The 25,615-nt window shown below is 43.5% G+C and overlaps 1 protein-coding gene across 7 annotated transcripts in view; it reads left to right on the top strand.

The window, feature by feature from the left end:
- Nucleotides 1-25,615, top strand: part of ube4a (ubiquitination factor E4A (UFD2 homolog, yeast)) — a 56,003-nt gene extending 30,388 nt beyond the window's left edge. For all 7 annotated transcript variants that reach the window (XM_067970887.1, XM_067970886.1, XM_067970882.1 and 4 more), the window contains 11 exons: nucleotides 596-722; nucleotides 1,625-1,932; nucleotides 3,234-3,366; nucleotides 6,032-6,219; nucleotides 13,409-13,509; nucleotides 15,016-15,129; nucleotides 15,903-16,077; nucleotides 18,984-19,164; nucleotides 20,034-20,181; nucleotides 21,818-21,975; nucleotides 22,119-25,615. In XM_067970887.1, the coding sequence (XP_067826988.1) occupies nucleotides 596-722; nucleotides 1,625-1,932; nucleotides 3,234-3,366; nucleotides 6,032-6,219; nucleotides 13,409-13,509; nucleotides 15,016-15,129; nucleotides 15,903-16,077; nucleotides 18,984-19,164; nucleotides 20,034-20,181; nucleotides 21,818-21,975; nucleotides 22,119-22,251 (1,766 nt within the window). In that variant the 3' untranslated portion in view covers nucleotides 22,252-25,615. The remainder of the gene's footprint in view (nucleotides 1-595; nucleotides 723-1,624; nucleotides 1,933-3,233; nucleotides 3,367-6,031; nucleotides 6,220-13,408; nucleotides 13,510-15,015; nucleotides 15,130-15,902; nucleotides 16,078-18,983; nucleotides 19,165-20,033; nucleotides 20,182-21,817; nucleotides 21,976-22,118) is intronic.

A 25,615-nucleotide genomic window follows, 5' to 3' on the forward strand; every position in this document is an offset into this window, starting at 1 on the left:
TGCGTCGCCAGCTGCTACCCTCAGGTAGGTCTTGCAAGAGTGGGGAGCGATCAGGAGAGAGGTGACCAGGAGACTGGTTGAGGCAGCGATTGGTGGTGGGTGGGGGGGGGTGGGGTGGTGCAAGCTGTGGCTGGCAGCCACCACTCCTCCTGACTCCACGTTAAAACCTGTGGTTTTAGCACTCCTGCTATTCCGACTGCACATTCAGATAAATGTCTTGCTCTGTTCAGGGCAACCCAGTTTGGCAAAGAGGGGATCAAACAGGTTTTGGCCTCCTATTTGCATATGCAAACACTTGTTTCAGGCACGGCCCTGGACACCTCTTTTGATGCCGATATCAATATGGCAGGTGTCTCATACGGACTCAGATTACGTGCGCACGTATTGCCCCTCATATTAAACACTTCCACGCCCATTTTAACAAATTTCTAGGCTATGATATCTCATACAGCAGAGCCATTGGGCAAATTCTTAATGCTTCAATTCAGGAAGGCTGTTCTATCCCTCTAAAAGGTTACATTTAATGATTTTTTTTTAACAGGAAAATCTATTCTGGTATTACTTCCTCTGAAGGTTTTTTGTTTCTTTGCCGTAGGTTTGGACAAGGAGACCTGCTTGATCCCAATACCACAGGGACTGGAGCCATCTTTCGCTCAAACATACAACCTGGTCACGGAGAATTTAATCCTGACTCAGTTCGCCTTACACTTGGGCTTTCACAGGTACTGAGAGAGCGAGTAGGACTATATTTAAAAAAAATAAGAAATTGCACACCTGAAAGCGCGTCTAAAGTGAAACTGGATCGTGTCAGCAGCTGTTCTTTTCCTCTCCCTCTCTCCACAAAAAGGGAAGTTTGACTGCTCTGAAAAGGTAATGAAATGTAGTTCTGGGGTGACTTAGGCAACAAACTATTGGACACAAATATTCGACTGACTGAGCCAATGGTACAGGAGTCAACAAATCTCCGTAGTTTTGTTTTTTTAGTTAGGAACGTATGTGACCAAATAGGACAGTAACAGTATTGTACATTAAGGAATACGACATTGTTAGAGGTGCAGCAAGCTGCTCACCATCACATGTTCAGAATGTTAAAATAAGACAGTATGGTACACCTGGATACTCATTCTGTAAGGTAGAGACAAAGTGAGCATCTAGTCAGTTGTGCCCTGCCGTGACTGAAACCGGGGGACATGGAAGCAAGCTGTCCCTTTGATCCATCAGTTATCTCCCAAGGGGAGTCGGGGAGCCTCCAGGGAGAAGGAGAAAAATGGAAAGGTTTTATTTTAAAAGGGGAGTGGGGGGGGTTGGTGAGGACAGACCATGAACCCTCATTAGTTGGCTGATAGTGGGCAAAGTAGAGGTGCAGAAAGGTTCCTCAAATCCTTGCCTCAGTTATTCCCCTGACTCCTTCATTTCTCTTCCCTTCCCAATGTTTAAAATTGTGGAAAAACTCTTAACACCTCTTTTAAATGGACATTGATGTTTTAATAAATATATGAAGTTTGATGTGTCTCTCTCCGGGGTGCCTCTAGCGTCGCCCCATCTCTCCAGGGTGCCTCTAGCGTCGCCCTACTGCTGCAGGGTTAGTGTCTCGATGCTACAGCTGTTTTCTTTACTTCCACAGGTTACACGATCAAATGATAAAGATGAACCAGAGCCTGCACCGGCTGCAGGTTGCCTGGAGGGAGGCGCAGCAGTCCTCCAGCCCAGCTGCAGACAACCTGCGTGAGCAATTCGAACGGCTGATGACTGTTTATTTATCGACCAAAGCAGCTGCTACCGAGCCGCAGATGCTCCAGAACTGTATGAACTTGCAGATCTCCACCGCAACGATACTGGTGCAGTTTTCTCTAGGCAATCAAGGAACAGACTACATGGAAGTGACCTTCCCTCTGCAGGACCTGGAATACTGCATGCTTGCTCATGTCCCAGGTATATAGCATGTCTTATCAGAGGTTTGGGCACCTTGGAGATGATGGCTGTGGATGTTGGAGGTCAGTTGAAATTTTCAAGACTGAGATTGCTAGATTTTTGTTAGCTGAGGGTATCAAGGAATATGGAACAAAAGCAGGTAAATGGAGTTGAGGTGCAGATCAGCCACGATCTAATTGAATGGTGGAAGGGGCTGAATGGCCTCCCCCTGTTCCTATGATATACAGGATGTGTTCATCTTTGGTCACTGCAATACAGTGCAGATATTTGTGGTTTTGTTGACTGTTGTTTAAATTATTATTAAATATCTTCCATCAATATGTGTACTACTAAAATGAGCCTTTAATGTTGCTCGCCTCTCCTTGATAACTATATGACACCTTAGACCAATCAGATTCCCACAAGAACATGCAAGTGCATTATTTGTTTTTATTTTTCCACTTTTATTTTTGGCTTTTTTTTTGTTGTTTTTACCTTTTTTATCCTCCTAAATTTTTTTATTCTCCTTTGTCCCAGGCTTTTTTCTCGACTGCTTCCAATCCCATCCCCCTAAATACCTGTGAGCACTGCCTCGGGAGGTCAACTATAATTTTTATTTATAAGCAAACACTGGCCTAGGTTTTTAAACTGTAAGTAGAATTGTTCACCTGGTATTAGTAGTAGCTGTCGGTCATGTTTCAGGCATCTCATTCTGCCAGCATCTTGCTGCTGTGTGGCAGAGTTACTGCCCTTTGCTCACCTTTCAACCAATCGTACAGTCCTGTCGACCATGTCAGATTACTTGCTCCTTTCTTCTTCCAAGGTTCCTGTCATGTTGACTTGAGGTACTGGCTCAGTAACACCTGCCCTCACTCCCTGACCACTGCTTAGCCAGTATTAAATGTGTGGCGTTCCTAAGTTGTAACGGAGTCCGTCGTCTCGGAGCTGGTGCGTGTGTGCTTTTCAAAGTGTATAGATTCAGTTTCGGCGTGACGGTTTATTGTGGTATATTTCACGGTCAGTTGCAGTGGTCCTCGCAGTGATGATTTTTTTGGCGAATAGTCTGTTTTAGCAGAGCTACTCTGCATTGCAAACTGACAAAGTTAGATGTTGCACTGAGACCTGCCTCCACCTGAACAGGTGGGCATTAAAAGTGGTAATGGAATGATGATAGGGTTGGTATTCTGGAAGGGTACGGTCTAATGGACGGAAGGGCCTTCTTCATCGGAATCTATTTAATCTAAATTTAATGATGGAGATTGTAATCCATTTTGTGCACTGGTCCCTTTTGATTCAGTGACTATTTTATTTCCTTGTCACAGAGTTCTTTGCCGACAACCTGGGAGATTTTTTCATTTTCCTGCGAAGGTTTGCAGACGACGTTCTAGAAACTGCAGGCGATTCCCTGGAGCAGCCTCTAAACTTTGTCACTGTGTTCATGGGTAACGTAGAGAGGTAAAAGCTGGGTACTCACTTACAGAATTCATTGTCGAGCCGTATATCACCCAGTGACATGTGCAGGTGTTCGATGTTGCTGTGCTTTTTACGTTGGAAATTTATATTGATCAAAGTTAAGGATGCCGCACTTTCCCATTTAGGCACCAAGTGTCAGCACTCCCAGGGAGCTACAGCATGGATGAATGCTGAGTGATGCTCCCTCTGCTCTGCCCAAAAATGTACCTCGCCTCCAACCTCAGAAGAGCACCCCCTATTCCACCAGTGCGGCATGTATACATTTCCCGCACCAGCCATCTTTTGGCCTCCTGGCATGAATTTGTCATTTAGTTTCTGAATTAGGGTCTCTGTGGGCCTGTGACCACTACGAATTGGATTGAGACTGCCCAAATTCATTTTACCTAAAACTGTTACCACTCAGGCAGAGCAGACTTTCATTCTATTGATCTGGGCTGGATTCAGACCTGGGTCTCGGGTTGGTACCTAACTCACCGCCTGCTCTTCCTAAGCAAGGTTAATTATTAAAATAACATTTTCAGTAGGTGTCTCGGCAGCTACAGTGCTAGAGATGGTAACTTAGAGACCCAAGCTTAGTTTGCAATCTAGATTCTTGCTTGGGCTTCCCCTAAGTTGGTAAGTTTACCTGATTCAGAAATATTGTCCAGAGATTTAAGTGGAAACCTTTTGAAGAGGAAATCCACTGCTCATTTGTACCTCCTTGAGTATCAGTTAAAGAGTACTGTTGGTGCAATTGTGTAGGGTTGTACGTGGGATGTGTTGACTAAGTTTTTTTTCTGGAAATAAGACACAGCGTGCAGAGTGAATTAAGCTGCAGTATCAGTCTCCTTCCACAAGAGGAAGCTGTAGTTTTCAGCTCACTGATGCTCGTCGGTGAGATGGGCTCTGTTCTGCAGAATTTCAGTAACACAGACTCTCATGAAATTGCCAACAACTCACAGATTGGCATGCTCCGTCCCTGGCACAGTGAGTGCACCTTCTTTCCCCAAACCCCTGCGGCAGGCCTAGTAAAGGCAGTGAGAGACGAAGCAATGCACTGAATTGAGAACAGTAAACTATCCATTAAGCACAGTCCTTTTTTTAAAAAAAAAGTCCACTGAAAGAAACTTCATTATAGGATTAACTTAAGTTTTTGCATTTCTTGCTGACCATTGTGGGAATTTCAACCATTGTTTCTCCTCATACCTGAGGATTTTTTTTGGGAGGAGGAGATATTTTGCATTTCTACGTTCTCTAGTTGTTAGATGTTTAAGGTAAAACTGCACAATTTTCCCCTCTCCAGTCCTTCTGCCGCTGCACACACCACAGTCAGAAGAGATTCCTGTGAATCTCCCGGCAAATTTAATTCAGGTTGCTATAGGGTAATTGGTTTTGCCAGATTTGCTTCAGCAGCACAAAAAGAGATCCCCACCCCGCCCCAAGCTGGCATCGCTTCTCTCTCTAGGCGGCCAGTGACCACTGGCAATGTAGATCGGGTCTCCCAGCTCGAGCCCCACGCACAGAAATTTTACCAACCAGGCCTTCTGGGCTGCATACACACCCATTTCGAACCGATTGGAAAACGTCCTGCTGCACTCGGGAAGCTGTCTGACAGATTTCAGTGTAAATAATTGTCCCTAAACAAATAATGTCGGCAGATATAACTGCTTTAAGTAAGGAATGAGCATTAATGCTCTGTATAGGTCTGCATTCCTAGGACACTTGGGAGCAAAAATAGTACGCAAGTAAATAACATTCTGTGCAGTAAAGTTTGGAACATTGTGTAACTCTCTATGATTCTTTATCTGTAATGTTGGTCAGTGCTGTCACTAGGATTTCATTAAAGTGTAAGGTTAGGCATGTGAAGTTTTTGAACTGTGGAGAAAGAGCCAACACTACAGTTGTACATTCTGTTCTTCCAAACTTAGGATGCATCTGGAAGGAATACTCTGAACTATACAGTATAAGGTTGCTAACCCCAATTGTTTGGTAGGTAACTGAGCCACACAGTTTGAGTATGGTCCCAAGTTTGATCCCCAGTCTGTGCTTAATTTGCAGATCTCGGGCAGGATGGTAATAGTAGGAGGGACTACATTTGGCCTCAGCAATTAGGGAGGGGAGAACTGGGCAAGGTTCCCATTTCCAATTAGCACCCAGTGACCCCTAGAAAGTGTGTGTGCAGTGAGAGTGGGATTAGGCTCACCAATGCTATTCTCCGGTGAAATAGCCCGCTGACACTTGCTGTAAAGGGCCATGCAGGGATGGCCGGTTGGGCGGGGTATTGCAGAACAACCCACGTGAGCATACCCCAGCGAGGGTCAATATCTTCAGAATGGAGGCAAATTGGAGTACGGTGAAAAACACAACGGTGAAATGGTGGTTACAGGCCTTTGGGGGTGAAAATGGTAACAGCAGTTTGAAGTGATGAATTAAAAAGTATCACGCAAAAAACATTGGCTGAAGTAAGATATTTTTCTGTAGTGTATTGATAGCACGACACTAAGTAAACCCAGTGACAACACTGATTATTTTATGGGCATTTCCTTTTTATTGATATTGTTCAATTTTACTTGTCTGTGCGATCTAAATCCCAATAGCTGGATTATGCTGAAAGATATGAATTGGCTGACCAGCAAGCCTCTTTCTTCTCCTCCCCATCATGCCTCAGGATGAAGAATCCTCACTTGCGAGCGAAGCTGGCTGAGGTCCTTGAAGCTGTGATGCCTCACATGGAGCAGACGCAGAAACCAATGAATAGCAGCATATTCCACCGGCAGCGAGTCTTCTGCTCATACCGGCACGCACACTATCTCGCTGAAGCACTTATCAAAGTGTTTGTGGACATTGAATTCACAGGTATGTTCGAAAGGTAGTAGCAGTGTCAGGTAAATACCATATATATTACAGCTTTGACTACACTTCAAAAGTACTTCGTTGGCTGTTCAGCGCTTTGGGATGTACTGAGGTCATGAAAGACGCTATAGCCTTTCTTTTAATAAGATGGCACATGTATGAAATTACTCCCCTACTTTCCAACCAAGTAGCCTGAAACAAAATTATACCCCACGTATCAGACTCCCATCAATCGCCATGATTCCCCAGAGAGAATGAAATTTGATTTTGATGCACACTGACTATTCCACGCACTGCCACTGCTGCACACAAACAGGTAGCAACAGGCCAAAAGAGGGAGAGCGTGGGTCAGGAGCCTGACAGAGACAAGTGGGCAACCAGGAATCCGATAAGGGAGCAGTTCTGAAGTGTTCAGAATAGACAGTAGAGCGGGACCAGGCTATAGGCCATGAACAGATGGGTGCGCCTTGCACAGTGAGCTACAGTATTGTATTATTGTATTGCAGGATAAGGCACTTATAGATTTGCCAAATGATTCTTCATAGTTGTAAACCTTTTTCTCTCTTCCCACCCTGCGCTCCCCGATCCAAAGAAGGAACAACTTCCAACCCCCCCCTCTTTTCCCCCTGCCCCCGGGCCTCTTGTCAAGTTTAAATTTAATATTGACAGGAAATACTTGGAGGAGCTGATCTTCAATTATTTTGATCCTATTACATTAATGTTATAGAACAGATCTGCTCCATGTGGCTCCTATTTGCACTTCCAGATTTTTGCTAAAGGGTGAACGGGGTATGGCACTGTCTGGTCATACCCTGTAAATGCGGATTACGCGGAGGCAGTAACTGTAGAATTGCCTGTTGTGTTAAAGTTAATGTTTGTGCTTCTTCATAGCATTGCCTTCTTTGTAACTAAATCATGCAGAGCAGGAAGATCCCAGGTCCAAACTCTGAACTGCGTTGACTGTGTTGATCTGATCTGGGACAGCAGCAAGGGAATTATTAATTGGCTCAGCAACTTCTGAGCTGGGGAGGGGGAAAAAATCAAGCAGAATTGCTACTGAAAAGTGCATGCATGGATCTTAGATGGGAACAGGGTTGGGCTTGACTGTGATGCTATCCATAGTTGTGTAGCACTGTCTGTCTAGGCTACATATGAAGAGTGGTCACTTCGGTGAGGTACCAAAGGGACATTGGAGCATGTGGAACTGTAACCCAGCAAGAGTTGGCACCTTCAGAAGAAGGTGGGCGAGAATTTTTTTTAAGTTAAATAAAAAGAGCAATTCTGTGTTGCTGCTCTAATAAGCAACTTAAAACCTTAGTGATTTTTAACCCAAAAATGTAGCTGCCTCCTTCAAAAAGTTGAACATTTTGGGTTAGTAAATGATTTTCTTGGCTGTTGCTTCCTTTCTTAACTTGGCAGACTTTTATTTTTTGGTTCTGTAAAATCACCTGTTTTTTATGTATCCTGTAGCTGAGTAAGTATTTTTAGGGCCAACATTGAGCAGTGTTCAGAAAGAAATGAACAAGAGTTCCTATTGAAGGTTTTTTTTTGAAAGGCTGATGCTGAAGTCTTTTGCTGGTTTGTCAAACGATGAAACTATTCACTGTCGAGCTTAGGCAAAACCTTTGTGTGTTGTGGCACAAAGCGCTGTTCACTGTGAAGTTCTTGTTGGATGAAACTTCGCATGGTGGGAGATGGAGATGTACAAGATAAGTAAATGGCATAGAAAGAGTAAATTATTACGTCAGATTAAACAGTTGACAGTCGGACATGGTGACGCAGTTCATACTGACAAATGCCAAATTTAGAGCTGATGTCATGAGGTATAAAGTGTGACCAATATTTGGAATGGACGTTTGGGTAGGATAATGGTGGTAAAACCCTGGAATCATTTAAGAGCAAGTTGGACGGTGTAACAGGTAGGTACTTTCTGGATAGTTGAGCTAAGATAACATGAATGACCATCCACATCTATATCTTGTGACCTTTGACAAATGTGTAGAGGGCGTGGTATTGGAATAAATGACACAAGTGAGGATATAATTTTTTAATACTGCAATGGAGAGTGCCAGAGGGGCCAATAAGGCATAAATCTTAGGAACTGAGTCACTTTACAGTAGGAGGATTTTGAATTTCACTCTGCCAGCCTAGAAGATGGCAAATGAAGGAAGGTGTTTATTTCCGATCTTTTTCATCTCGCTATCCACAACCCCGATATTTGGATCGAGTCGCTATGCTTTATTTTGTGACTGATATTAATGTTCCTTGTGGTGCTTACTGCTGCGTGAGTTGGGCTGCCATTTGAACTGAAATGGGTGTTTAAGGAATGAAATGTAGTGTGTTCGAAAAATGCTCCTCGAAGTTGCCCATTGGTGTGAGCTATTCATTTTGTTCCTTGTCTTCTGAAAGCATTTCTTCCTTGCTGGGGTACTGTTTCATAGTCATTAGGTGCCCCCTGGCCATTCTTAAAGTGCGAGCCTAAGGGTTGCTGGATAGCTACCGGGAGTCCAAGCCATTTTCTAACCCGGGGCGTTGAGGCTAATTATACGGCCTCTACCACCACCTCGCTTTGAGTGGAGTGACATCAGATAAAGTTGCACTCACCAAAGATCAAACATGGTACTTTTCTGATCAGTATGGCTCAGCTACTCAATGGATAATCTTGCTGCGGTGTTTGCAGGATGGGGGTGAGTGCTGGGGCAAGTTGTTCAGATATATCTGGTAGTCCAAGAACGCCCAATCTCAAAGTTCTACTGGTAAAAATTTCTGGCTGTTTCTGAAAATGAGTATGAATGATGCACACTGAGGCAGTGCTACGCAGCAAAAGGATATGGGTTTATGCCTGAGCCTCACTATGCATTGAATTTGTGACTGTGGGAAATTGCCGAGAAGGAGTCATGTGTTTCTATACAGGGTAATGGAAAATGGAAGGGGGGTCCTCATTCAGCTATGCTCGTGCATCTCAAATCAGCAGCATTGCCGGAGGCCTGGGAGTGAGTGCCCTTTTTGACTTCGTTGATGACTGTTACTGGGACACCAGAGAAACTGAGAAAATAACCTGGCAGGAAGATTACATTTAAGTATTAGTGGGACCAGTGATTACTGTGTTCAATTACGGTCAGAATGTGAACATAGAAACATAGAAAATAGGAGCAAGAGTAGGCCATTCGGCCCTTTGGGCCTGCTGCACCATTCCAAATGATCTTGGCTGATCGTCTGACTCAGTATCCTGTTCCCACTTTTTCCCCATATCCCTTGATCCCTTTAGCATTAAGAAATATATCTCCTTCTTGGATACATCGAATGACTTGACCTCCACTGCCTTCTGTGGTAGAGAATTCCACAGGTTCACCACCCTCTGAGTGAAGAAATTTCTCCTCATCTCGGTTCTAAATGGCATACCCCATATCCTGAGACTGTGACCCCTGGTTCTGGACTCCCCACCCATCGGGAACATCCTCCCTGCATCTAGTCTGTCTAGTCCTGTTAGAATTTTATATGTTTCGATGAAATCACCTCTCATTCTTCTAAACTCTAGTGAATATAGGCCTAGTCAACCTAATCTTTCCTCATAAGTCAGACATGCCATCCCAGGAATCAGTCTGGTAAACCTTTGTTGCACTCCCTCCATGGCAAGGACATCCTTCCTCAGATAAGGAGACCAAAACTGCACACAATACTCCAGATGTGGTCTCACCAAGGGCCTTTATAACTACAGTAAGACATCCCTGCTCCTGTACTCAAATCCTCTTGCAATGAAGGCCAACATACCATTCGCCTTCCTTAACTGGTTGCTGCACCTGCATGCTCTCTTTCAGTGACTGGTGTACAAGGACACCCAGGTCTCGTTGCACCTCCCCTTTTCCCAATCTATCACTATTCAGATAATCTGCCTTTCTGTTTTTACAACCTAATTGGATAACCCCACATTTATCCACGTTATACTGCATCTGCCATGTTCTTGCCCACTCACCCAACTTGTCTAAATCACATGGGAGCCTCTTTGCATCCTCCTCACAGCTCACATTCCACCCCAGCTTTGTGTCGTCTGCAAACTTGGAAATGTTAGTTCCCTCATCCAAATCATTGATATATATTGTGAATAGCTGGGGCCCAAGCACTGATCCCTGCGGTACCCCACTAGTCACTGCCTACCACCCAGCAAAAGATCTGTTTATTCCTACTCTTTGTTTCCTGTCTGTCAACCAATTCTCAATCCATGCCAGCATATTCCCCCCAATCCCATGTGCTTCAATTTTGCACACTAACCTCTTGTGTGGGACCTTATAAAAAGCCTTCTGAAAATCCAAGTACACCACATCCACTGATTCTCCCCTATCTATACTAGTTACATCCTCAAAAAATCTCCATTAGATTTGTTAAGCATGATTTCCCTTTCATAAACCCATGCTGATTTTGTCCAATCCCGTTAACGCCATCCAAGTGTTCTGTTATCACATCTTTTATAATAGACTCTAGCATTTTCCCCACTACTGATGTTAAGCTAACTGGTCTGTAATTCCCTGTTTTTTTCTCCCTCCTTTTTTTAAATAGTGGGGTTACATTTGACACCCTCCAATCTGTAGGGACTGTTCCAGAGTCTATAGAATTTAGGAAGATGATCACCAATGCATCCACTATTTCCAGGGCCACTTCCTTTAGTACTCTGGGATGTAGATTATCAGGCCCTGGGGATTTGTCAGCCTTTAGCCCCATTAATTTCCCTAGCACTTTTTTTTTTACTAATACTGATTTCCTTCGGTTCCTCCCTCTCACTAGACCCTTGGTTCCCCAACATTTCTGGGAGGTTATTTGTGTCCTCCTTTGTGAAGACAGAACCAAAGTAGTGTTTAATTGTTCTGCCATTTCTTTGTTCCCCATTATAACTTCCCCCATTTCTGACTGTAAGAGACCTACATTTGTCTTCACTAATCTTTTTCTCTTGACATATTTATAGAAGCTTTTACAGTCAGTTTTTATGTTCCCTGCTAGTTTACTCTCATACACTAATTTTCCCCTCTTAATCAATCTCTTTGTCCTCCTTTGCTGATTTCTGAACTGCTCCGAATCCTCAGGCTTGACGCTTTTTCTGGCAATTTTATATGTCTCCTCTTTGGATCTAATACTATCCCTGATTTCTTTTGTAAGCCACGGTTGAGCCACTTTTCCTGTTTTATTTTTACGCCAGACAGGAATGAATAATTGTTGTAATTCCTGCACACGTTCTTTAAATATTAGCCATTGCCTATCCACAGTCATCCCTTTCAGTAAAGTTCCCCAATCTATCATAGCCAACTCGCACCGCATACTTTCGTAATTTCCTTTATTTAGATTCAGGACCCTAGTTTCGGATTCGACTACTTCACTCTCCATCTTAATGAGGAATTCTATCATGTTATGGTCACTCTTCCCCGCACAACAAGATTGTTAATTAATCCTTTCTCATTGCACAATACCCAGTCTAGGATCGCCTGTTCTCCAGTTGGTTCCTCAACGTATTGGTCTAGAAATCCATCACGTACACACTCCAGGAATTCATCCCCCACAGTATTATTGCTAATTTGGTTTGACCAATCTATATGTAGATTAAAGTCACCCGTGATTATAGTTGTACCCTTCTTGCATGTGTCTCTAATTTCCTGTTTAATGCCCTCCCCTACATCTCCACTACTGTTTGGGGGCCTATAGACAACCCCCACCAACGTTTTCTGCCCCTTGGTGTTTCTTGGCTCCACCTGTACAGATTTCACATCGTGATTTTCCGAGCCAATATCTTTCCTCCTTTACTAACAACGCTACCCCACCTCCTTTCCCTTTTTGCCTGTCCCTCCCAAATATTGAATACCCCTGGATTGTCAGTTCCCATCCTTGGTCACCCTGCAACCATGTCTCTGTAATCGCAACTATATCATAACCGTTAATATCTATCTGCGCTGTTGTTAATTCATCTAGTTTATTGCGAATGCTTCGCGCATTAAGACAAAATGCCTTTAGACTTGTCTTTTTAAGATTGAGTCACCTTAGTTTTATTTTGCACTATGGCACTATTTGTTTTTCACCCTTGTTTTCTCTGCCTTCCACTATTGCTTTTTCCCTTTCTGTCCTTTGTTTCTATCCTTGTTTCCATCCTTGTTTCCCCCTCCTCTGTCTCCCTGCTCAGGTTCCCATCCCCCTGCCATTCTAGTTTAAACCTTCCCCAACAGCACTAGCCAACACCCTCGCGAGGACATCGGTCCCGGCCCTGCTCGGTGTAACCGGTCCCGCTTGAACAAGTCCCACCTTCCCCAGAACCGGTCCCAATCTAAATCCCTCCCTCCTACACCATCCCTGCAGTCACGCGTTCATCTGGTCTATTCTCCTATTCCTATACTCACTAGTACGTGGCACTGGTAGTAACCCTGAGATCACTACCTTTTGAGGTCGTGCTTTTTAATTTATCTCCTAACTCCTTAAATTCACTTTGCAAGACCTCCTCCCTTTTTTTAACCTATGGTACCGATATGGACCACGACTACTGGCTATTCACCCTCACCCTCCCCCTCCAGAATGCCCTGCAGCCATTCAAGCCCGGGAGCCACAAGACTGGTCTGTAATGTCAGAGGACTGAGTGATGAAGAAAGATTGGAGGAATGTTTGTTTTGTCAGTTTTGAAAGGGAACCTCATCTTTATAAGGTATTAAACTGTATAGAAAAGGTAAACCCAGAACACCATCTCAAACTAAACCATGAAAATAGGAGAAGGGACCACAGGATCAAACAGGGGAAAGGCAAATGGAGGACTGATGTCAATAGTCTTCACACGGAGTGACTAACTTGTTGAATAGACTTCCATATAGAAAAAAAAAACCCTGGTATCATTTAAAGAACAGCTGGGTGCTGTGATGGGATGGGAATGAAGGTTCTTTCTGGATAGTGAGCGAGGACAGGCAGAATCCCATCCCTTTCCGTGATATTTTGGTGAGCTGGCAGGAATGTGAACATCAGATTTGTCCATGCATCAGGCACCCAATACCGTACTGAAAACCTGAATGACGACGGTATGTCTGAGCTTTGTAAATGTTCCAGATCTGCCTTTTCTGTCTGGCTCATATCCAAAGCAGCTCACAACTCAAGTTAGCTCACTCCTAAACAGCGATAAAGTAGATTTAATTCTGAAACTGAGCACTCCACTGATATTTTCATCTGCTACTAGGTGACCCTCATCAGTTTGAACAAAAGTTTAACTACAGGCGGCCCATGTATCCTATCCTAAAATACATGTGGGGATGTGAAAACTACAGGCAAAGCATCAAGGTCTGTATTATTTTTATTCAGTGTGTTAAAATATATTGTCTTCTCTTTCCTCCTTCCCCCCCCCCCCCCCCACCCACCTTCTGTATTAAATATCCTCCAATTTTAATGTTTTTAATTCAACCCATTTAAAATATTTAAGAACATCGCCTTCAGTGTTAAGTAATACTTCAAGAATATCTTTATTCTGTTTTCTATATTGACGTGTGGTGTAGTAACTTTAAACCCAGAACAGTAAAGTAATGGGTGCAGTTGAATAAATGATCTTAAGTTTATCTAACACATGCTAACCACTTCTCACACCTTTGGTAGGGTTTGTAGTCAGCCAGCTGCAGCAGGCATAAAATAAATGGGGGTGGGAAGGAGGGAATGAAGAAGATATGGAAATTACACGGGCCAGTTGTAGCGAGGGATCATGTTTCACCCTACTTGGACTTGTTCTGATTGCTGGCTTTTCATTGGAAATGTCAGGTCAGAATCTACACGTTGAAATGTGTGCCAACTTCTACATGACTATCGTAAGTCCCTGGTGAGCCTTTTGCAGCAGTTGTTGTATGTGGGTGATGCAAAGGAAGCTGCCCGTCAAGTTTACTTTAAAGTTAGAACAGTTTGTCTCGGGTTTGAAGTTTGTACCATGTCGCACTGATGCACCACTAGGGGGTGCTTTCTGGCCTTATGACCAAGGGATAATGGGGGGCAGAGTCGAACAAGCTTCACTCTGCTCCTAACTGTGCTGTTGCTGACCTTGGTGTGCTTAATGCTGACACATGGTTTTCTGAAATGGAAAGTGTTGCATTCTTCAGCACTAATATCCCTCATCTTGATGAGATGTAAATCTAGGTCCAATGGGGATGCTTTATAACACCTTAACATGGTAGTGAAGAACCTCCTTAACTTTAAATCTATGGTCTGACGATTATCTGATCATTATCACATTGCCGTGTGCAAATTGGCTGCCGCGTTTCCTACATTACAATAATGATTACATTTCAAAAAACAAAAAAGTACTTAATTGACTGCAGTTGATGCAGATAGCGCATGGAAATAGGGCAACATTGCAGTCCCGATTCTCTGATTCAATCTGCCTGAGTTTAGATCCCAGCTGGGACTACAGGATTCCGTAATCACCCCTTAAATGCATCATGTGTCTCGTAGTAACATAGGCATTTAAGGGGAAGCTGGTTAAACACATGAGGGAGAAAGGAATAGAAGGATATGCTGATAGGGTGAGATGAAGAGGGATGGAGGAGGCTTGTGTGGAGCATAAACACTGGCATGGACCAGTTGGGCTGAATGGCGTGTTTCTGTGCGGTACATTCTGTGTAATTCTATGTATAAAGCGCTTTGGGACGCCCTGAGGTCATGCAAGGCGCTATATAAATGCAAGTTCTTTATTAAAGTAAGCTTTTTTTATTTACAACTCTCAACAACTTAAGTGATGGAATGGTCAAAATAGTTCTCAGACATGCAACTTTGAACTATTTCTGGTGTCTTCTGTTTGTTTTACAGACCTTAGCTGACTATGCATATGACAACCTGGAGGCAATGAACCCGCCTCTTTTTCTCCGATTTCTCAATCTGCTCATCAATGATGCCATCTTTCTGTTGGATGAAGCTATCCAGGTATCTTGTGCAGACCAATTGCTTTTTTTTAATTGCGGTTTCATTTCAGCCTGGTGAACACTCTTCTCCCCTTCAAAAAAAAAAGGAGTTAAGTTCCGTATATTTTTTTTCCAACTCTCTTCCCTCCTCTTCTGAAGTTACTGACTCATTGCTGGGATATAGTTTCACAAGTACCAGCAGCCCCCTGTTACCTCTCACCAGTGGCAATTCTTTGTGAGCGTTAGTAGACTATTCGACTGTCAAGGGCATCACAGCTGAGCCCAATGCTGTCCTGACAGGACGTCCACATTCCAGCTGGGGTCCCTGAATCGTGATCAGGAGCAGGAACCCTGGCCAACTCCCCCCCCCCCCCCCCCCCCCCACCCCGCCCATCCCCGTCCCCGACTTCCAAGCCCAGGGTCATTTAAACCGGTGGCAGTGCTTGAATTGGTGCCCAGGGTGAAATTAGCTAACAGCACAGACCAAGGATTGCAGCTGTTACTTTCTGCTCCTGTAAAGCTGAGTACTTCACCACATAGTGTATTTATCCAATAAACCATTGGGGCAAGCAGGGAGGTTATAAATGTTTGCATTTCCGATTGGTCTTTTCAAAAGGAAAGTCATTCAGTAGAGACTAGCAAGTAAGCCAATTGCAGAAAACTGCCAAGTGGTATAATAGACCTGGGATTAATGGCTTCTGTTTCTGCCTCTGAAAGCATTTTAAGTTGGACAATTGTGTCACAGGACACTGCAGTTTGTTATTTGAGGGTTTTATTTTTTGTTAAACTTTGCAGTATTTGAGCAAGATTAAGATCCAACAAATCGAGAAGGACCGAGGGGACTGGGATAATTTACCTCCCGAGGCTCGCAGGGAAAAGGAGGGCAGCCTTCAGATGTTTGGGCAGCTGGCTCGATTCCACAACATCATGTCTAATGAGACTATTGGCACCTTGGCATTCCTTACTTCAGGTCAGTGCTTTTGAAATATTAGCCACCGTAAGAAAGACAAGGACGAGCAGACTTTTTGGATCTGATTTGGCTCTAAAGGTTGTGCCATTTGGACTTTTGTAAACAGCAGACGGGTTTAAATCTCCTGTTGTTTACAGGCCCAAAGGCAGATAAATCTGTAGGGCATGTAAAATATGCCTTGTTTTCCTTTTCTTAAGCTGTTGGGAAGGACAAAATATGATGCAATGGAGTTGTATCGTTTGAATTTAAACTCCTTGCTTGAATAACAGCTTGCAAGTTGTTATGCTCTGGAATGCACTGCCTGAAAGGATGGTGAAAGCAGATATAATAGTAACTTTCAAAAGGGAATTGGATGTATACTTGAAAAGGAAAGCTTTGCAGGACTATGGGAAAAGAAAAGGGGATCGGGACTATTTGGATAGCTCTTTCAAATGACTTCCTTCTGCGCTGTACGATTCTATAAAGTTGGAAGGCAGAACAACTTTATAGTAAACAAGCCCCCGTCCAGCAGAAGAAATGCCCTAAATACCAATCCGAGCATGAGTGAAGTACTGTAGCATTAAAACCTGTCATTGCTAAGAAGCCCCATGGAGTCTGCGTAGTTTTAACTTACAAGCCCTCCCCCTGATCTCCCCAAAGATGAGGTTGTGGTGTTTCCCAGGAGAATTGGAAGAGAGTCTGCTGCAGAGTAGCCACTGGCAGCGGCCTGGGATGGGGCAGTGCGACTGCCCTCCTCTGCTGCAGGCCTTGGGCCCGGCGGGTGGGGGGAAATAGGGGGGTCAATATGTAAAATAATGGAAAGCTACCCATTTTTTTAAAAAAAGAAACTGGTGACGACATCAATTTCAAACCTTACTTCGAGAGAGCAGGGCAGATTGTGGGAAGCTGTGCTCCCTGAGCAGAGCCTTGCTAGAATGGGAGCACAAATCGGAGATAGGTGTACTCCAGATTCACCAACCCTCACCCCCCCAAGGGCAGCCGCACTGAATTTTCCCCAATATTTCTGAATAATCCTCCTAGCTGGTTAATTTTTGATGCCCCTCGACGTCAAGTCCAATTTATTTTTTTTTAAAACAAAGAACTGTTGGAAATCCCCCCCACAATCTGATTTTGTTTTGAGGATAGAAATTGACATTTTGAAATCGGTGAGCATCGCGTGACCTCAGACGACCTGTGACTGACTGTAATAGGCTCAGCAGCAGGGGAAGTCTGAGCTGGCAGTTGTTAGGCCGCTGAGACATCACACTTCAGTGCTTCAGGCTCCCCATGTGCAGCCTGATTAGGAAGCCAGTCATCTGTTCGTATTAAAGACATCCCCTTGCCCTCAAGTATTAATCAACCTAAGTCTGATTTTATTTTAAAACTTATAAACTTGCAGTTCAGTTCTCTGCCTCCTAATCTGAGTGCAGTGATTGTTTCATTTCTGAGGCTTAGATGTGAAAATGTCAAGATTGAGCGCTAATCCTTGGCTCAAGCTGTCTTGATGCTGCTTGCCGAATGCAATGGGAAGCAAAAGCAGTGAGAGCAGAGAGTCTGCTGTGAAATGTGCTTCTGCACTAGAGAAGTATAGCAAAGATGTCCAGTTAGGAAAGCACTTATCCCAAGGTGAGCTGGCAGCCTGCTCTAAAATTTACAGATGGAAAGTACTTTTTTTGCATGTGAATGCTTGAGTGTAAACTTTTATTCTGAAATATTTTAATGAAATAAGTTAAAAGCTATGGGTTATAAGATGGGATTGTAGGATAATGACATACCGGGGAATATTCCCTCCGTGTTGCCCACTGTTACTTTGCGCACTGTTACTTTGCCTTTTCCCCATGTTCTGAATTGGCTGTCACTGAGGTAAGTTCAAACTCCTACTTTTACTCTGGACTCATTCATGGTGCTGGCTCATTACTAATTCACTACACATTACTGCTATGCTACTATGTTTAGAAGCACACCTCTACAATATCAAGCCATCTTTTATGTGGCGCTGAAGTAGGAATGTAGGCCATTCGAGTAGACCATTCAGCCCCTCGAGCCTGCTCCGCCATTCAGTTAGATCATGGCTGATCTGTACCTCAGCTCCATTTACCTGCCATAACTCTATATCCCTTGATTCCCTTACCTAACAAAAATAAGTGCACTAATTTGATTCTTGGTCTGTACTGAATTAGCTGATCTCACCCAGGGCAGCAGTTAGAATTGTTGCAACTGGGCTCGGTGCCCCTGGGCTGGGGAGGGGGAATAATCAGGCAGAGTTTCTGTCCCTGACCACTATTCAGTGACCTGTGCTGGAAAGTGTGCATGGATGTTGGATGAGGACAGGACTGAGCTCGGACTGTGATGTTGTCCTCAGTCAAACGGTCTGCCGACAGTCCATATTTGGACAAACAGATGAACAGTGGGCTTTTGGGCACAGGTCGAGAGTGTGGTCAGTGCCCCTGGAACTTTACCCCTCCAATTATGAGGGGCTTTGGTAGAGTAAGTTGGGAGAAACTGTTTCCTCTGGCAAGTGGGTCGGTAACCGGAGGTCACAGATTTAAAATAACTCACAAATGAACTAGAGAGGAAATGAGAATTTTTTTCACGGAAGGTTGTTAAGATCCGGAACACACTCCCTGAAAGGGCGGTGGGATCAGATTCCATAGGAACTTTTAAAAGGCAATTGGACGTGCACTTGAAGAGAACTAATTTGCAGGGTTATGGGGGACAAAGCTGGGGCATGGGAAAATTGGACAGCTCTTTCAAAGTTAACAGGCACGAAGGGCCGAATGGCCTCCTTCTGTGCTCTAAGATTCTCTGATTCTAAGAGTCAGCACCTAAAGGAGAGGAGAAAATTGGAGAAAAAAATGGTTTTTTTTTTTGAAAGGTGCCAACAAACTGCGATTGGTTTAGTTACCTACCCTGATTCTCTCTGGCAGAAATCAAGTCCTTGTGTGTGCACCCCATCCTTGCTGAGCGGATCATCTCGATGCTGAACTACTTTCTTCAGCACTTAGTTGGGCCTAAAATGGGTGCCCTCAAAGTCAAGGATTTCAGTGAATTTGACTTTAAGCCGCAACAGTTGGTGTCTGATATTTGCACCATCTACTTGAACTTGGGGTAAGTGACAACAGTTCATCAAAATGTAACTTCTATCTCGCAACGAATAGCTGGAACCTGACTCTCTTAATTGGGATATGCCAAGTTGATGCTCGATTACTAAAGACTGAAAGGAAGGTTCTGATAGCTGAGAATGCTGTAAAATATACAATGGGTGTCCTGTTACTTTGTCCTGGGGACCTTATAGTCTACATCAGAGCAGTTACTGTAATTAGGATCCAAGACAATGGAAAATACAACAAAATGCTTCTCCCAAATCCTTTCAGTTTCTTTGTATATATCCTTTGCCAATTGTTGGGTTTGATTTCCTCTGTGTGATATGTACACTATTTTAACGTACTTTAAAATTATCAGGGTAGCAATTACTTCAAAATTGGATGGACACGGATTTTTGTTCCATTGTGAAAATCCAGTGCGTTAAAAATAACACACAAAGGAAATTAAAGTCATGAGAGAGCAGGCAACTGACCTTCTCCCAAGTCTCTGCCAGTGTTGTCTGTCTGTCTAACCAGCCAGCAGAAGGCATGTAGGAAACAACACAGAATGACTATCATCAAACACACAAGATCTCCTTTGGAATTGACTTCTTCAAAAAGAAGGGCCCGGTCTCCATGACACTGGCTGGATTTTCTGCTGTAGTCATAATTTTGATTCTGTTGATGGGATCTCCTATGTTTAAATGCACTAACTTGCATGCTATAACACTCCACATCCTAATTTTTGTTTTAATTAGTGGGCGAGAATGCAAATACAGCAAGCTTTGCTTGGCCTGCCGTAGTATTTGGAGTTGAAGCCAAGCAAAACATTTAAAAATGATTCAGTTGCCTAAGCTTCTAATTCTTAACTCTCCCCTCCTCTTCCTCCACCAGAGTGAAAGAGTGTTTCCGTGCTACTGTGCCAAAGGATGGGCGCTCCTATTCCCCAATGCTATTTGCACAGACTGTGAGGGTGCTGAAGAAGATCAAGAAGCCTGGCAACATGATCATGGCCTTCAGTGAACTGGCTGATAAAATAAAGGTAGGTCACAGGAATATCATGTGTCTTCAACTAGTCACGCAGGTAATTTATTGGCTTGACTGTCGCTGGGCAGCAAAGGTACAGAAGTCTTCAGAAGGTACGAAGTCTAATGGATGAAGAGCCTTTTTGGGGCCTCGTTGAGGTTGACATGACAATACCATGCAGCAATGGGATAGTGCTTTGAATTCTCCACTCTGTTGCATTCTTAATTAACTGTCCTACTGTAAGTGGATATTGGTGGACATTAGCAACCCTCCCTGTGGGAAGAAGGAGAAGGTTGTAAAGTGAATCGGTGTCTTCTTTTGGATGCCCACGATTGACGTTGGAGGTTGCCTCTTGCCGTACAAGATGCCAGGCCCGGGAAGGACTATTAAAGGGTTGGGAGAAGAGAATAGTGTGCACCTCACTGGAGGAAATGCTAAGTAGAGGATAATTGAACTGCAAAACTTTAATTCCTATGAGAGTTGGCAGAGGTTCAGGTGCAAAGTCGGAGCATTATATATTTGTCATCTAGACCCTGGATTTTAATGAGAGTAGTTTCCTCTGTCGCTATGTATATATGTAAGGAATCTTACAACACCAGGTTATTGTTGGACTATAACCTGGTGTTGTAAGATTCCTTACATTTGTCCACCCCAGTCCATCACCGGCATCTCCACATCATGGCTATGTATATAGACAATGATCTTTCTCGAGATCCTTTTTTGTGACTTAGAAACTGCAGGTTTTTTTTGACAAAGTTCACTAATTTGTGTTTTTAGTCCTGATGTATAATATTCCTAAACTTGGTGATCACATGAATGGCTTGAGTGTTTCACTATTTATGGGGCAGAGCCAAAATCAGTCGAATGGCCTTCCTGACCTGTCTCATTCTTGTGACCCTGAATGCTGCCATACATTTGCACCCTTAGTACTGCAATGGAGCTAAAACTGGAGCACAATGCAGCTGGTGTTGGTGAAAGCATGACTGCCACTAATCTTAACGTTACTGCACCCAATGCAACGATTCTGCTGGCTAGAAATTCTACCTTTATTCAACTTAGTTTCAGTTATTTTTTTTCCGAAAAGCAGCCTCCTGTACTGCCATTCTGCTTTTGAAAGCTGACTGTACTATTTAGTCACCTTTTAAGTAAAATAAGCCTCAATAAGCAGAGCTGCAGGTGTTCAGAGGCACGGAAACAGACTTCAGCCCCCACCCCCTCCCAGACTCCCCCCCGCCCCCCCCCCCCCCCCCCAAACACCAAAACAATGAACTGAACTGGTAGGTGTGGTGTCTCAACTGTACAAGAAGCTACCTGAGGAACGGTTAAAATGAGTTGTGTATGGTGGTTTTTGTTTTATGCTGGTTGCTGTAAAGCTCCTCTGAGATAAGACCAAGTACTAATTTAACTGAAAAAAAAAAGTTTTGTGGGCCTCTGGTCAAGGGTTTGAGATTCATAAATCACGCTTGCAGTTTGATATCCTGTGAACAGGTTGGCGCTGTTGTTCTCTTGCTGCCATTGGTCTTTTCTCCATGTCCTCAGAGTCTGTAGCTCCAAACAAAGCTATATTTGGGCAGTGTGTGTGTTCGGTGACTGCTGCCTCTTCCTGCGATGCCATTCTTGACCACTGGTAACAGTGATGCTCTCTGCCTCAGTCTCTTGCAGACCTGCAGCAGCAGGAGGAGGAGACGTTCGTAGATGCACCAGATGAATTCTTGGATCCGATAATGAGCACAGTGATGACTGATCCCGTTATACTGCCCTCTTCCCGGGTGACAGTCGACAGGTCAACTATAGCTAGGCACCTCCTCAGGTAAGGGATTCGGGTGCAAAGAAGCAAGTTAATTACAGTGCACCGCTGTTGCAGAATTTTAAGGAAGTGAATTTCATTTGCGTTCTTTACCCTCTTGTATTTTAAATCCACTCTCAGCACTTTTTTGTTCTGTTTTGTTTCAGTGACCAAACTGACCCATTCAATCGTAGCCCACTCACTATGGATCAGATCAAAGCAAACTCAGAAATAAGAGAGAAAATTCAGCAGTGGTTGGCAGAAAGGAAACGACAGAAGGATCAAAACGGGCAGACATAGTGAAAAACCAAAAAAAAACAAACAAAAGCATACAGTTATGGAACATTCACTGCTGTTGATACCTGCCTGCTGAACCAGGGACTATGCAGGGACTGTACTTAAACGGCATATCTTAATCCATCGTCACAATCCCTGTTCATTACCGATTAATGTAACCGAACGTTCTTGTCGTAACTGTGCAGGAGGTTGGTCCAGCGCAGTCCCATTTTGCTCTTAAGCAGCCAGCTGCCAACATTAGCACCTAGTATTCGGTATTTCCCTATCGATGTAGCTGACTGGAAATCAGAACTGTGAGACGACCTGTAAAATAAGTCTACCGAGTAAGGAGTTCATGACTAACTATGCTTGTTTTAAAGTTGGTAGACATTTAGTGGCTTTGAAATTATGCTGTGCAGTATTAATGTACGAGCACTCAATGTGCTTCTCTGAAGTTCCTTTTTTCTGCTGTTTTAACGGGCACGTTAACTTGCTTATTTTAAACGGGGTAAGGACTCTACTTAAATAGCAGACAAAGGAATTTTGCATGCTACTATAGCACAGCATCATTTCCAGGCCTGTGTGTTTTGTTCTTTAACCCATCAGAACCACTTTTTTTGGAGGCTCTGCCTGGACACTAATGTTCACTTAGCTGCCTGGCTAGAAGGGTTTTCGAGGTCCTGTGTAAAGTGCGAAGCAACTAATGGTTACACTGCTGCATTAGTGAGCTTGATCTCCATAGTTATTGTGCATGCGCCAAGACCAGAACCATTGTGTTGTTGCTGTAACGTTACTCTGCAATGAGTCCTGAAGAGAAGAAAAAGTAACCTTTGTTGTGTCACTTAATTGGTAAGGAATCAACTGGTATTGAAACTTGTATGCCAGGATTCGCATGGAGCAGCTTCTGGGAAATCTGGTACACTAAGAACCCCTTTTGAGGTGCTGTCCACGACACCTGTTGTGTGGGGGACTCCCTGCAAACGTTGACATGTTCCATGACCTCTCCTGCAAGTCTTGCCACACCCTTGGGAACCCCTTCTCAACTCCTGTCAGCGACCTAAAGGAATACAGACTATTGCAGGACAGTTTTTATTTCTTATTAGTTTACAGCAGCCGAACTAATATACTAGTAAATAGTGAAGTATAGAATGCAGAATCCTCACCAACAAAAAACTGTACCCCAAACCCTGACCGACAAAAACCCAGTGACCTTGCGGCACCCCTGGAATCCCCTTGCAGATCCCAGTTTGGGAACCTATGTGCTGTACCAGAAAACTTCAACCAACTTGTGTTGGCTGTGGCTGCCTTATAAAATCTCTCCAGTATAAGATGCCTTTACTGGAACTCCCAAAGACAGCAATATAAAAAGGGTAAAGGATTACTGTGTGTCTGTAAAAGCATCTCAGTTTTCTTATAGTTTTCTTTGTAGAAAGTACTGTTTGTGTACAAGGGAATGATTTTTGCAGATACCTTCTTTTCCTATCCTTCAGATCACTGATCTAAAAGATTGTACTGTCAGTGGCCCATGTATTCCCAAGTCTTGGGTTGACTCCTTACCACCTTCTCCTGATGCAGATGAGAATGGATACTAGATATTTGGTTATGTACTTTGTATTGGGGTGAGCAAACAATACCTAAATTGTACTGGGTTGATGTAAAGTATGGTGTCAGGGATATGGACGCCCAAGTTTATGGAAACTTAGTAACCTGTAGCAACTGCGAAGTACTTAAGTCTATGTGAGGGATAGTTGTTGAATTTATTTTTTTCAAATAAACAGCAACTCAACTATAACCCATGAGCAGTGAATCTAAAGGAATGGTGATGGTCACTTCATACATTGTGTTCTTTGTATTCTGAGACATGCTTTAAATTTTTATCTCATGAGAGTGCCACCAAATAATAGCACTTTTAATAAGCAATTTTTTTAAAAAACTAAGTTTGTGAATGGACTGGTACTTGGGTGGTGTACAGTGAAGTTTGTTGAGGCAGTGTCAGAGCAATGTTATTGATTCCACAGGCTTCAAAAGCCTTTGGTCCCGTCCTGTTCACTGGGTCTTTGAGTGAGTGTCCTCTCTGGCCATTTGCATCAAGTTTAATTTTGACACCTTTAGGACTGTTCATCTCTTGTACAAATTTGTACATGCATGTTTTAAACCCACTGCCCCATCTATCTCCATACAGTACCTTACTGGCTATGGGCTGCTACGGGCCTCATGTTCCGTTGAGTGGGAACACACCACTCTCCCCATTTGTGGGCCATCAAAGAAAGACTATTGGGGATTTTCCATGAGCTCTGTACCCTTTCACTTTGCCTCCCAAGAGGTTTACGTTTTTTTCTGTTTTTCCACAGGAATTTGCAGAGAGATACTAATTGTTGTTGGGGAGGCAAGGGAGGGAAGAGGCATAGAATGTGAACATTTGATTTGCTGCTATTTTCAGACGTAGGAACTCTTGCTTAGTGTAGGATTAAGATATGGCAATTGTCTAAAAGACTTGAAGGTAAGTCAGCTGTTTAATACTATCTTGTCAGTGAACTTGATCTCATTTTATACTTCCCAAACTGGAAACGGCAGAGCTATAACATGGAACCGATGTAGTTGATCGTTCAAATCCGCACTCACAACTTAATCGACAAGTTAACTAGGCATGAATCCCCTTTCCGTCTACCGTTCAAAGCTTTGTGCTATGTCCTTTCATAGTGTCACTCTGTGACAATGGATGTCGAGTATTTTTTTTAAATTACTCGTGACCATGGTACGAAATGCTTGTGACTCCACTTGTTTGGACTTGAACAGACTTGAAGACATTTCAGAGGAAGTTTATTCACAAATTGTAAGAAGTTGCTAGTTTGAAGGTCTGAATTGCACAGAGAGGGGTGAGCTAAACTTTCTCTTGGCTTTCCCCTTTGTTCTGCATCCCAGCTGTCCTCAGGGGTCTGGCACTGATGAGCCTTGAGCCACTGAATTGAGGAATGGGATTAAACTCCAGATGTGAATCCAGTGCTCTAGAGTTGTAGTCACTTGGCTACGCTAGTGTCTAAACTTCGAAGTTATGATATCCTATTTCTCCATAAAGTCTTGAGAGAGCAGGTACTGAATGTGGGATGCAAGAGGGCTGTTGGGCTGAATAATTTGTCACTGTTGATAATTTTCATGCTTCTGTGAGGGGCACTACATTGATTATTCAGGAGGGAAGGGATATTCAGCATTTCGGTAAATCTAACACTCCCGATTCCTTTGGGAATGTTGGGGCACTTGCACATAGATGCTTTTAATTTTGCCTGTGTACTTGGAAAGAATTCATAAATTGAAAGCAGTGTACATCAAAAAAACTTGATTCAAAATTAAAACTCCAGAGGAGTTCAGTGTTATCCTTTTTTTAAAACTA

Source organism: Heptranchias perlo, chromosome 33 (genome assembly GCF_035084215.1).
Source record: "Heptranchias perlo isolate sHepPer1 chromosome 33, sHepPer1.hap1, whole genome shotgun sequence".
In the NCBI taxonomy this organism is placed as follows: domain Eukaryota; kingdom Metazoa; phylum Chordata; class Chondrichthyes; order Hexanchiformes; family Hexanchidae; genus Heptranchias; species Heptranchias perlo.